A 13369-nucleotide genomic window follows, 5' to 3' on the forward strand; every position below is an offset into this window, starting at 1 on the left:
AAAATGACCCCCATAGGAAATGAATGGGAAATTGTAAAAAATATGAAAACACAAGAGTTTTTTTGTGCATACAATCTACAAATCAGCCAGGATGCAGAAAAAAAGGACTCAACAGTGAAGGGACGAATCTCTAAAACATCAAGAGTGCAAAACAGACACACACACACACACACACACACACACACACAAATGAAAGCTAATTTGACTGTATTATAAAGTAAAACTGGCACTTCAAATTACCATTTAAACCAACCAAACTAACAAAAAAGACAAAAATAGTCTTTGAGAATCTGTTATTATATTTTAAAATCAATAACCTGAAAAAAAATTGGCAAATATGTGCAAAAATCACTAGAATTTGCAAGCCTTTCTACAGAAATCTGTAAATCTATCTAGTGGTAAAAATGTGCTATTGCGTGATAAAAATGCTCAGTGTATCCACCAGATGGCACCAATCTAATTAAAAAAATTTTTTTCATGAGGCCTAGGCTTGACTCTAAAATGAAATACAGCTTTAATAAAAAAAAAATAATAATTACATATATATAAAAAATGTATATTATATTCAATGGGGAAAAATGGGTCATAATTATTGCATAAATATTAAACCAACCAAACAAACAAACAAAAAAGACAAAAAATAGTCTTTGAGAATCTGTTATTATATTTTAAAATCAACAACCTGAAAAAAAATTGGCAAATATGTGCAAAAATCACTAGAATTCGCAAGCCTTTCTACAGAAAGCTGTAAATCCATCTAGTGGTAAAAATGTGCTATTGCGTGATAAAAATGCTCAGTGTATCCACCAGATGGCACCAATATAATTTAAAAAATTGTTTTCATGAGGCCAAGGCTTGACTCTAAAATGAAATACAGCTTAAAAAAAAAAAAAAAAAAAAATTACATATAAATATTTTTTTTATATTATATTCAATGGGAAAAAATGGGTCATAATTATTGCATAAATATTAATTACAAATCATAAAATTATCTCAAAACACCAAAAAAGAAAAGAAAAAATATTATAAAAAACAAGTAAAAAAAATTTTTTTTACATTTTTTTTAATAAATATTATTCCCACCCTCCCGGACCATTTGGTCCCGAAGGTCCTAAGTGTGACTCTGAAACGAAGGACACCAGAGGGTTAATAATAAAAATAAAAAATGGTTTGGTTACCTGTGAAGAGAAGAGAATTTCATCTCACAAATCAGAAAGTGAGATCCAGTTAAATTGTTGTTTATTATATATTGTAAACAAATGTTTTTTTGTTTTTTTTTTATCTTAAAAAAATACTGTCAATAAGCTCAACGACCTACAACATAAATCAAAACACTGTCCGCTGATGACACCTGCTGGCCAAGTGTATGTAACTGCCATGAAAAGCTCTTAAGTGTTTTATTTATTTCCACGGTTTTACAGACAGGACTACTTCCAAGCCTACTTACTTCCTTAACCCTAACTTCCAGACTAAAATGCATGTTTGGTCTGTTTTAACTGAGAACAACTTGAAAACAACAAAACATTTTTTTTCTAAGGCGTTTATAAAAACTATTTCCTAATTGAACTAAGGTCTAATCCTGGCTCAATAAATACATATGATATATTTATGTAAAGAATCTTTACATAAAGTAGTTTCTTAAACTTTCCAGAGACTCTAATTTATAAAGGTTTCATATATAATACGACTTTCATATGATTCTATTTTAACCATTATCATTATATAACTTGTGTTAATACCTCAATCCAATCCTTATTTTAGTTTCAAAGGTCTAACTCAAAGACAGCTATATTTTTCTCAAAATTGTCGACCAAGCGCAGAACATAGTGAACATTTTTGCTTTTAAAAAATATTTTTAAATGTAGATTTTCACATGTGAAATACAATTTGCATTTTGTATGTTTAACTTTTTTTACTGTAAAGCGGTGGAAATTGCTTATCCTTTTATTCGTTGTATTCATGCTTTTACGCGCTATCGCCATCACGTGACTCAAGCAGGCCGAGGGAGGCTCCTCCCAATAATTAGCTCAGCCTGAGCCTTACAGGTGGACGAAAGTTGCTGATCAATTTATTCGACAGAAGCTCTTTTGAAAGTCAGGTATCTTTAAATATACAGTGCAGATAAAGTGTTACTTTGTTGTGTATTGTGTATGACCTAACGTACAGTCTAGCTCATCTTACGTCGTGTATTTTTTATATAAATGCATTTTGATATTAGTAACTTAGGCTATGCAATTATCAGTTAGCTAAAATTAGGCACTTGCTATATCTGAGATAAATATGTCATATTTCAGGCCTATAATGTAATTTTTTTTTAAATCAACATGTTTATGACCAGAAATTGTTCTCTATCAAAACTGCATGACGTTTTACAGCAGATAATGGCAAGCCACGGTGTGAATACAGAGGGGAAACGGCTTCCTCGAATGGCTGCCACTCTAATGATGCGCTTTGCTCCTGAGAGGGAGCCCACCTTTGGGGTCCACAGGGCCAGTCTCAAGCCTCTTGCCCCTAACAGTGAATTTAAAGATACTCCATCACCTGCAAAGGAGAGTCAACCCTCTGACCCAGAGTTGAGGCACTTTGTTGATATAGAGAAACCCACTGCTCTAGGCCACCTTACCCTAGAAGTCCCATCATTGGAGTCTTCGCCTCAAGTGGAGGACCTGGACTCTGGCCCAGAGTCCCCTTCTGCATGGAGCCTGAGTAGTATTATAGGAGATGAAACAACCCTAGAAGACCTGGAAGACACCACAGATGGCACTCTCAAGAGGGGCCAGAGAACTGGAGGTATGCTGACTTTAGTTCTTAAAGAATTTTCATTATTTTTTTGTGTCAGATCAGATGTTTCTTTACTACTACCGTTGTCTCAAATTCTTGCTCTTTCAGTACAGTTCACGGACTGGCACAAACGCCGCGTAACAGCTGTGTGTACTGAACATTTTGGCAAGCTGCTCAGAGAATGTCCTGAGTACAACAGGACTAAGAGCTGCTTTGCTGCTTTTGTACTGGAGAGAGGTGAGATGCACTGCCAACCGCTGTTTTTTGAAACAAGGCCACTTTTTGTTCATGACTAAAGATGTGTTTGAAATCACCCTCTATACCCTCATTCACTATTCCCTACATTCCATACTCCACTAATATAGTCCACTTGAAGGAGTGAATGAAATCAAATGAACGAATTCGGACACGAGCTGGAAGTGCCGCTTTTGTATAGTTTGTGCTTGCTGTTTAATAATCCTATTAATGGAAATATTTATCTTGAACTCTTTCATGGAAAATAGCATGTATAAACCTTATATAAAGAATTATATAATCAATTAAAAAGGAATTTATACCTGTATGATATTAAGCTGTACCCATGGACCAGAGGTTTGGAAAATGGATGGATGATTCACCTACGGCGAGACGCAGGAATTCATTCAGCATGACCCTGATAGTGCATTATGGGTATTCTCTAGCCATTCAGTTTAAATCACACTGAAAAAAGTTTTATTGCGCTGCATTGTGGGATTGAATGAGTGCCATCGATAATTTATGAATTTAATGATTTCTATAATCTTGTCATTTATCATATTATATTTTTTCTAAAATTATTAAAAACAATTATTTTGTATTTTTCACACATACTTTTTTAATTCAAACGTTTAATTTTCTTTAAAATATTACCTACTGATGAGCAGAATTCACAACCAAATTTCACAAAACAAAATTTACAATGCATTTTGCATAGTTCATGAATAAAACCATTATGCTTTTTAAATGTGTGTGAATTGTATGATAAAAATCTTTCCTGGGCAGTTTATTAATTATGATTAAAACATTTTTTAATGTATGTTTCAGAGGTACGTGACACGGATGCGCAGCACTGTGAGCAATATGAAGTGGTAGCGCTGGGATCAGGTCAGAACTGCTGCAGTGGTTGGCTTTCTTACACGGGATCTGTCGTCCATGATTGCCACGCCATTGTCATCGCCCGCAGAGCCCTCAAAAGGTTTGAACATTTTGAACAGCTGAGATGGAAATGGAGAAAGACAAAAGACATCTCGCTCTCTTTTATATATATATATATATATATATATATATGTGTGTGTGTATGTGACGTGTCCAATATTAGGCATGGCCAATCTCTGTTTCTAGGGTATTTGCCAGCATGGCTTAATATATTAATTTGAATATACTGTATAACTTAACGCTTTCCCTGCCAGCGTTTTTGGTAATTTTCAGTTAATTTTCATTGGTTCATTTTCAGGTCAGTTTCATGGCCCCCAGAATATTTTGTTGTATGAATATCTGAACAATGTATAAAATACCGGTATATAGCAATATATTAATTAACAGATTAAAATCTGTTCATGCATTCTTTATCAACACTTGAATGTGGGTAAGTTAAATGTTTTTTTTTAAAAGCAGCATTTTGAGCAAAAAGCTGAGAAAATCGTGTTTTTGCCAATGACTATATCTGGATCATATTCAGAACGATGATCAAAACATAGATGGAGTAGATCGAGTCCATCAACACCCCTAATGCTTGCACAGTAATATACCACTTCCTGGGTTCATTTAATTTAAATGCTGTTTATTGTTGATGATTGCATTACCGGTATTATATGTATCTGCTTACATATGAGATCGCTCGATTCTGCTTTTTCTTTGCCCCCGTTTTAACAGTGATAACACAGAAAGCCATAACTCATCATTGGCAGGGAAGCGTTTTTTTTCATAAATGACAAGTTAACTCGTCAATGTAAGGGAAAGAGTTAAAATAAGGAGATAAATGTGTCTGTCCTGTCTGGTGTCACAGGTACTTGTACAAGCAGCTGCTGCTGTTCTACAGTGCTGATCCAGAGCTGAAGCAGTGCTCAATCTTTGAAAGTGTTCCATCTGAACGACTGCTTCAGCTAAAGCCACGCATGTACCTTCACCTGTACACTAACAAAACCCCCAAAGGAGCAGCTCAGTGCATCGTTTTGTAAGTATCATTTATGTGCTATGCTATGATACATTCTATAGATCCTCCAGGACAGGGATGGGCAACTTCGCTCCTTGAGAGCCTAATCGTGAAGCTAATCGACGTCTTCAGGATTACTAGAAAGCTACGGGCAGGTGAGTTTTTATCTCAAACCCCTCCCCAGGACCGAAGTTTCCCATCCCTGGTCTTGGATCAGTGGTTCCCAACCCTGCACTAATATACTGATGAGTTGAATCAGGTGTGTTTGATTGTAAAAGCATTAACAAATGACTACAACAGACCATGAATAACACCAAAAGGTCCGCAGCAATAATACGGATGTGTTAAATATCACTAGTAATATGTGTCTGTATTGTATGTTGCCTTTTTCAAAAATGTTAGTTAACTAGTACATTGAGTGATAGTAAAGTGATTAGTCATTTTGACAGATTTTCCTGCTTTAGAAACATTCCAGTAAACAGTTCAAATAGGGGTTAGAAGTGAAGAGGGGAGCCGTTTACATTTTAAAGCTTCTGTGTCAAAAAAACAAAAACGAGATTATTGTGCATTCCAGTGGATTATTCATGGGATATACTGTATCATAAATTAAATCGGGAGAGCAGACCACACGTGCGCAGTATGTTGTCTTTTTTATACTGTTACAGTGGAATACAAAGGAATAAAATAAAAAAAATCAGGAAGAAATAATTCATTGAATGAAAAGAGCTCTTGCTATAGACATTCTTGTTATACCATGTCACATTAAAATAGCAAGTGTTGTTATTCTCCTGATGTCTGAAAATAGAAACTGAAGGAAATTTTACAGCTCATTCCGTCAAACTGACAGATTATTTGTAGCGGAACATTGTCTTTTTGTGTGGAACTTATACAAACTGGAAATGCCTCCCATAATCTTAATTGCAGTAGGCTTGTTAGGAAAAAGGTGTATGCAATATTGCAGGGGTTCTCAACTTTGGCCCTCGAGGTCCACAGTCCTGCAGAGTTCAGCCCTGAATCAAACACACCTGAGCCAGCTAATCAAGGTCTTCAGGACTATTAGCGTGACAACTAGTGTGTTGGAGCAGGGATGGAAGTAAACTCTGCAGGGCTGTGGCCCAACAGAAGCTGAGTTTGACATCCCTGGTGGTCGACTGTATTTCAGAGAATCTGTCTAATGTATATCTTTAAAATCATAAAATAAGTTGAAAATCTCCATGTATCCTTTCACAGAAAGTCTCAAAGCAGTGCTTACACCACTCTGAAGCTGCAGTGCCATGCTAAAGGCTCTCTCATCCCTGCTGCTTTCCTGCTTCCAAGCGTGTGGGGTGCACGCATCTGTTGCATGTCTGACAGTGCCAAACTCACCCGTTGGACTGTCACTGGAGTGCAGGGGGCACTACTGAGTCATTTTATTAACCCAGTCTACATTACCAGCATTGTACTTGGTAAGCTGTGTGCATTTGCGGGTGTTTCCAAATATGGCAATTGGATCAGGATTGAAACTGAATCTGCAGTATCAGCTTCTGTCTGTAAATATTTTTTTACGAAGTGTGGTTCACTTCGCTTTTGTCTAGTTCCACATCTCACTGAATCTGCTCTGACCACACTGAGTAATGTCAATTTCCACGTGCACTTTTTTTAATGCTTTATTAATTGAACTGTAGGAATTAGGAAATGTTCATTTGAAAATGTGAAAAAAAACTGAAGATTCAACACATTATCATGAGAATGAATTGCAATATATTGATTCATGATTGATTGCATTAGAGAGCCTTAAAGGGTAATTCCGGTATTCAACACCTTGAGTCTATATTTTAGTTTGTTTTGGATGAACGAGTGGTGGACAACATTTTTTTGACAATGGTTCCTCTCTCGAGTTTTTGACTATAAAAGAATTGGCTATGGACCCATTTAACATTGGAGTCAATGTGCATGTCCGAAAATGTCATTAAAACAACCTTTAACATTAGTTTTCAAAACTGTGCAACTCACCGAGTGATTAGTGATGTTAGTTGATGTTCCAGAAACAAAAAGTGTTGCGAAATACAGTTTCTGTCGTGTTTTATTCGTCATTTTGTAAAATCCCATTGAATTCTGTTGAAGGACTGAGTGCTCGTTAATATAAATGCGCTAACGGAAACGGAAAGGGGGCTGTTTACATTTGGTCGATGTAGTCTTTTTGCTCGCTTCCGTTTCTCATAAGGCTAGTGAGCAGAGCTCTTTACCGCAGTTTTTGACCGCACAAATTCTAACCATATTGAAAGACGTGACCACTGACCAGTGCAATATGAAGTTGAACTCGACTGTGACCGTGAGTGTCCCGCGAGACATAAACATCGGTTATCGCCATCAAGTGGTCGGGAGTGTGCTAACGCTTCAGATTCAAATATTGAGCGAAGTTACACGGTTCTGAAAAAATAGTTCCACTATAGCAAAATAAACGGATTGGAATCATATATTGCGACGATATATTGTTTATAATCATCAACGAACACCACTAACCACTCGGTGAGTTTAACAGTTTTGTAAACGAACATTATTGGCTGTTTTAATGACATTTTCGGACATGCACATTGACTCCAATGTTAAATGGGTCCATGGCCAATTCTTTTATAGTCAAAAACTCGAGAGAGGAACCATTGTCAAAAAAATTGTCCACCACTCTTGTTCATCCAAAACAAACTACAATATAGACTCAAGGTGTTAAATACCGGAATTATCCTTTAAGTTACTACTCATACATTTTATACAAGAGACAACTTGTATATTTCATATTCATGGATGAAATCCAAGCAGCCAGAAGAATGGCTGTACTTATTAACCTTTTCTTTACTTGTTGTCCAGGTGATTCCAGACACTGCTCTGAGAAAGTCTCTCAGATCATCAACAAACGTCTGGGCACAGGCTGGAATAATGCTCTGCCTCCACCTTTCAAACAAACCACCATCTTCTTCCTTAGTGGAGAGAGTGTGGGGCCTGTTGGTGACACCAACAAGAGCAAAGACCTCAGTGTCAACTGGTGTTTGGGAGACTCCAGTATTGAGATTCTGGACAGCACCACTGGCTATGCAATCAACAAGTCAGTCATACTTAATGAACTAGCTAATGATGTTCTTATCTCATGCAGAAGTTTATTGCCTATATTTGGTGTGACTATTATAAATATTTGCACCATTTGATAATCTGATCAGTGACCAACCTGTTTGTCACAATAGAGCACACAATTTGGCGTCCAGAAGTAAAAATACCCTTTTGTCCATAGATTTTTTTTTTTTTAGTAAAATGTATATACCTACTGTAGTGTATCTTTGATTCTGATTTAAACATAATAATAAAAAAGTTGATGTTGATGTTTATTTTGTAAATAATTATAATCCGTGTCTCATTCAGTTAACACTGCCAAGTCAATATTTTTTGTTTTGTTGTTTTTGTACTGTTCATACTCTAGTTTTGCATACATTCTTATCTACTTTGCTGACTTATACTTTACTATTAAAATATAGATCTCTATTTAACAGTGCAATATTATTCAATGTTTAAATATTAAGTCCCATTCCTTTGCTCCACTCAATGAATTGACCACCTTTGAGTTGATAAAATCCTTTTTTATTCTTTCTCTTAGTTCTCCATTTGTAAGCGGTCCTGGATCATCAAGCAGACTTTGTAAAAGAGCGTTGTACTTCTGCTTCAGAAAAGTCTCAGCAGTGGCAGGCCACAATGACTTTTTGTCATTCTCCACATACCGCAATGCTAAAGTATGTGTATATAGTTTTGTATGGACAATATCCAAATGTATGCAAGTTTGAGTTTATTAGTTAAAACTGAGGTTGCATGCGTATAAATATGGCGTTTTGTGCACTAATCTGTTATATTCCATCTAGATGGCTGCCCAGCTGTATCAGGAGACCAAGACTCAAGTCAATGTGCAGTTCGTGGCCAACAATGCTGGACCGTGGAACTCCAAACACTTGGTAGACTGCTTCAGTCGTTAAATGACAGGTTAAACAACCCTTGAAAGTAATTTAGGTTCCCAGATGTTCAACAAATTGCACCCTTTGCATTTGGTCGTTCATTGATGCTTGAAAACATGTTCATATGCAAGTTCTCAGTTCATTGTCAGATATCAGACAGCTATAAGGCATATAAGTGCACTTCTACTGAAAATAATTGTGTTCTAAAAAGAGTAGAGTACTACCAGCTATTTTAACTTTGCAGTTATTTAATATTTGTTTGCTTGTTTTACTTTTTCAGTGTTATTTAGATTCTGTGATTTGGTGTTTTGTTTATTTGGTAAGAAAGATGGAAGAGACTTTAAGTTTGACATACCCACACAGAAATAGTATAGTAGTTTAAAAGAACATTTGTAAGGCTCAGGCCTCCCATAATTCTTTTTTATCCCCATTCATAATTTGTGATATAGTAAACAATAAAAATATTGTGAAAATGACTGATCATGGAGTTTTAATCTGTCAGGAACCAGTAACACCACTGACAAATTTTAAGATTAAAGTTATTTTAAAAATGGAGAGAAGGCATAAACAAAATTAATAGCATTGATCATACAATTACTTAATAAATTGTATGTATTAATACAAAATCACAACAGATTAACAACCTACTAATAACTGTCACTGACCATTCATAATGACCCTTAACCCTTTAAGCGGCACCCCCCTATTATTATTTTTTAAGTCGACATGAAAATGCACATTCCGAACTTAAATGGTTGTAATTCAAGAATGTTTAGAATGTAGATGTAAGATTGGTCTTGTTTTAAAGATATTTGGCAGATTTTTGTAGAAGTGAAATAAATTGTTAAACAGAAAAAAAGTTATAGATGTTTGAGTTTATGAAAATGTACAATGTTAAAATTAATTATTCATATTTTATATAAAATATATATTTTCAAAACCTAGTGGACTCTAAAAATGCAAAAAAATCAAAGCCTAAAATCTGAACAAGTTGTTTCAAATTTTAGGTTGATATCTCAAAAACTTTCAGTGAGATTTTGTTTTGGCGCAGTAGCAAACTTTTCCACTAGTTGACATTATATAAGGGCCCATATAAGGGCGCCTCCATTTCCATATGTTTTTTGAGTGATCTGAGCCATTATTTTTACAATTTTCATACAGTTTATGAAGTAGACATCCTATTCAGAAGTATAGGATGGTTTGGCAGATTTTGAAATGAATTCAACCTCTATGAAACAAAAAGAACACGTATGTGCATTATAGCTCGCTGCATTTTCAGACCATTTTTTCTAAAATAATTTAATGGATGCTATCTTTTGAACTCTTGGCATGAAAACAAAGAGTTTTCTACCATTCTTTCATGATTTTTCATGTTCATCACTATTTCAAAATAAAGGTCTGAACACGCCTTAGGAGTATGAAAATATTATTGTTGCAAATTGATAGATTATGGCTCCTCTGTAATTTATTTTGAAAATCAGTCACCAAATATGTAAACTAGAGATTGTAAGCTTTCAAACTATATATAGTTTGTCAAGATTAGTTTTAAATATGTAATGGCTGTGCCAATGCCTATGCCAATATAAGGGGGATGTCTAATGCTATTTCATGTATTCTGACTTATTTACACTGTTAAAGAGTTGGATTCTCATGGTAAACATGGCCAAAGTTTAAAAAGAATGAGTTGGTCGTATGACGAAGTATTTCTGTGCCAAATACACAGCTTTATCTTCATTTGGCTCAGCATAGTTGTTGTTGCCGAAATGGTACTTTTAATGCACACATACATGTTATATAAATAAATAAAGCATGATTGCTTAATAAGCTGTGCACCATTAGGCTGACCATATGTGTTCATACTGAATTTAGAGCTGGTGTGTTAAGTGTTAGATCAAATTGTATATCAGAACAAAGTTAACAATCAATGCAGAGCAGACTAGAACACCTGATCTGGGGACCAAGAATGACACACACAGAAGTGCAGTTCACTCAAAGTCAGCTTTATTGTGTTCATACCATAGTTTATATAGCAAGTCTAGGGTGTAGGCTGAAACCCAACAAATAGAATAACAAGTCCATATAGAAAAGAAAGGAGACTGTCATGCTTTGCATGATTATACAATATGCAATGTTGCTCCTTATGGATAATAACTAGCACATGCCTTACAAGCGTGTGATTAAACGGGGTGTACAAGAAATGAGGTGCAAACATATTTATCCTAACAATGGCCACTTTAAGTCATTTATGACTTACCCAGTGTTTGCATCATTCTAATTCTAATGCTAATGCTGTTTTTCACAGGTATAAGACCTGGACATATAAAGCAAGCAATACATCTAAAAGCTTTAGTCATTCGTTTACTTATGTACTGCTGTATATTTTCCTTGTTGACCCAATAGTAATTTTCACAGCCCTCTGGACTGATGAGAGCTGACGGATGAGAGCTGAATAGCCTATAGGCCTGAAGGAAAGGGAAAGGGGGAAAAAGGGGAGAAAGAAAGAGAAAAGGGAAGGAGGAAGGAAAGGGAAAACAAAAAAAACATTTATTTTCTACAGTGGAAAACTAGAAGCTTGGTGGCAAATGGGCAAGAGCTCAAGAGGTTTATCTCTGAATTAGAGACTAAACCTGAGATTATTTGCATTGTTGAGACATGGTTGAAACGTCATCTGAATTTTGTTTTAAATGGGTATGTGTGATAATGGTAGCTTAAATGTTGTAAGACTTGTAAAAGACTTGATATTGATGTACTAGAGTTGGTTGAAGGGCAAGAAGGTGGCAAAATAATATGGTTAGGAGATTTTAACGCACATAGTTCCATGTGGGGAGGGTATAAAACGGATCACAATGGCTTGGTTTTAGAATAACTTATGGATAGGAGAGGGTTGGTTCGTTTAAATGATGGGTCGCCTACTCGTATTGGGGTGAGGGTGCAGTCCGTATTAGATCTGACTTTAGTTTCTCAGTCTCTTGCAGGTCAAATAATATGGGATGTTTATAGTGAGTCAACGATTGGAAGTGACCACTATCCGATTATGTGTAGGATGGGTAGCAGGAGCTGCAATGTGACCCAGTGTTTCTCTGAAAGATGGAATTTTAATAAAGCTGATTGGATAATGTTTACATTTATAAGTGATAGGAATATGGGTCAAGTTGAGGTGATAGATGATGTGGATGAATTTACTGAAAATGTTAGTATAGCTATGGTGGAAGCTGCAAAAGCTTTTTTGCTGAGTCGAGGCCGGGAAGTAAGAAGCGGAAATTGGTACCCTGGTGGACAGATGAATGCACACAAGCAATAAGCAGTAGAAATAAAGCGTTTAAAGATTTTAAAAATAGTTTAAGCTTTCAAAACTATTTGGAATATAAACGAGAGCAGGCTAAGGTGAGGAAAGTAAAAAAGGATTACTGGATAAAGTATTGTAACACTATAGGAAGGCAAACCTCCGTAAATTATGTATGGAGAGTTGATAAAAAAATGAGTGGGGTGCGACAATCTTGGAGCTATCCAGTCCTTAAGAATGGTGAGACTATGGCAGTGAAGGATGAAGATAAAGCAGCGTTAATGGTCAAAGATATAGCTAATGTTCATAGTAGTCTCAACTTAACTGATGATGAAAGACATTACGGCAACAAAAAGACAGTATCAATATATTTTAGAAAATGTAGAGGATCGAGATGATAGCATGAACGCAAGTTTTTCAGTGAATTAAAAAAGGCTATAAGCAAGGCGAAGGTAACAGCTATGGGAAAAGATAGAATAAGTTATGCAATGTTGACACATCTTAGTAATGAGGCTCTTAATACTGTGTTGAAGGAAAAATTCCAAAGAGCTGGAAAATGTTATTATCCCAATTAGAAATCCCGGGGAAAGATCCTACTGTGGCTTCTAACTATAGGCCAATTGCTTTGTCATCCCACCTAGGTAAGGTAATGGAGAGAATGATTGTGGAGAGAATGACTTTTTATGTTGAGTCTCGGAACGTCGTTCTAAAGCGGCTTCAGGAAAGGAAGGTCAATTATGGACCCAGTTATTAAATTGGAGAGTGATATAAGGAAGGCCCAAGTGTGTAAAGAAGTAGTTGCTGCTATGTTTTTTTATATGGAAAAAGCTTATGATATGCTTTGGAAGGATGGTGTGTTAATTAAAATCTGAAGTGTAGAAAATCCTGCTGTGATCTGATTGGTCTTCACTTGTGGTCCCTTACTAATTATGCTTCAGTCTCCACTTGTTTGAACCAAGAAGCTGTCATTCAGACATGGTTTGTGTGGAATTGTTGTTGTTGACCATGTAAGTTCCCTTTTGATTGTTTGTTTAGTTTATAGGATTATGTTGAATTCTAGTTATGTTTAGTTTCTCTTTGACATTATATTCATTTGATTGCTAAAGCTGATTTCAGATATATGATTTAAAATTTGCAATTGTGTTTGTATTTTATTAATGGTTT

At 35.6% G+C, this 13369-nt stretch overlaps 1 protein-coding gene across 4 annotated transcripts; it reads left to right on the forward strand.

Annotated features, from left to right (window-relative positions):
• The first annotated feature begins 1946 nt into the window (after window positions 1-1946).
• adad2 (adenosine deaminase domain containing 2) lies at window positions 1947-9818 on the forward strand. 4 transcript variants are annotated; one of them, XM_079591799.1, is made up of 9 exons: window positions 1947-2098; window positions 2376-2790; window positions 2890-3018; window positions 3844-3994; window positions 4805-4972; window positions 6182-6396; window positions 7796-8030; window positions 8574-8706; window positions 8833-9818. In XM_079591799.1, exons 2-9 carry the CDS (start codon window positions 2382-2384, stop codon window positions 8941-8943), a joined length of 1551 nt encoding a protein of 516 aa, XP_079447925.1. In that variant the 5' UTR covers window positions 1947-2098; window positions 2376-2381; the 3' UTR covers window positions 8944-9818. The 4 variants fall into 4 exon arrangements, with proteins under 4 accessions (XP_079447925.1, XP_079447926.1, XP_079447927.1 ...); XM_079591800.1 differs by having other exon boundaries at window positions 2008-2098; window positions 2379-2790; XM_079591801.1 differs by having other exon boundaries at window positions 2010-2098; window positions 2339-2790.
• The last annotated feature ends 3551 nt before the right edge of the window (window positions 9819-13369 follow it).

The sequence above is a fragment of the Phoxinus phoxinus genome (assembly GCF_949152265.1).
Source record: "Phoxinus phoxinus genome assembly, chromosome: 2".
NCBI lineage: Eukaryota > Metazoa > Chordata > Actinopteri > Cypriniformes > Leuciscidae > Phoxinus > Phoxinus phoxinus.

Excerpts from the sequence above, each read along its gene's own strand:
- adad2 (XM_079591799.1), top strand. The coding sequence starts at position 2,382 with ATGGCAAGCCACGGTGTGAATACAGAGGGGAAACGGCTTCCTCGAATG. Across the intron at positions 3,995-4,804 it reads GCCCGCAGAGCCCTCAAAAG|GTACTTGTACAAGCAGCTGC; the intron begins GTTTGAACATTT and ends CTGGTGTCACAG. Across the intron at positions 6,397-7,795 it reads CATTACCAGCATTGTACTTG|GTGATTCCAGACACTGCTCT; the intron begins GTAAGCTGTGTG and ends CTTGTTGTCCAG.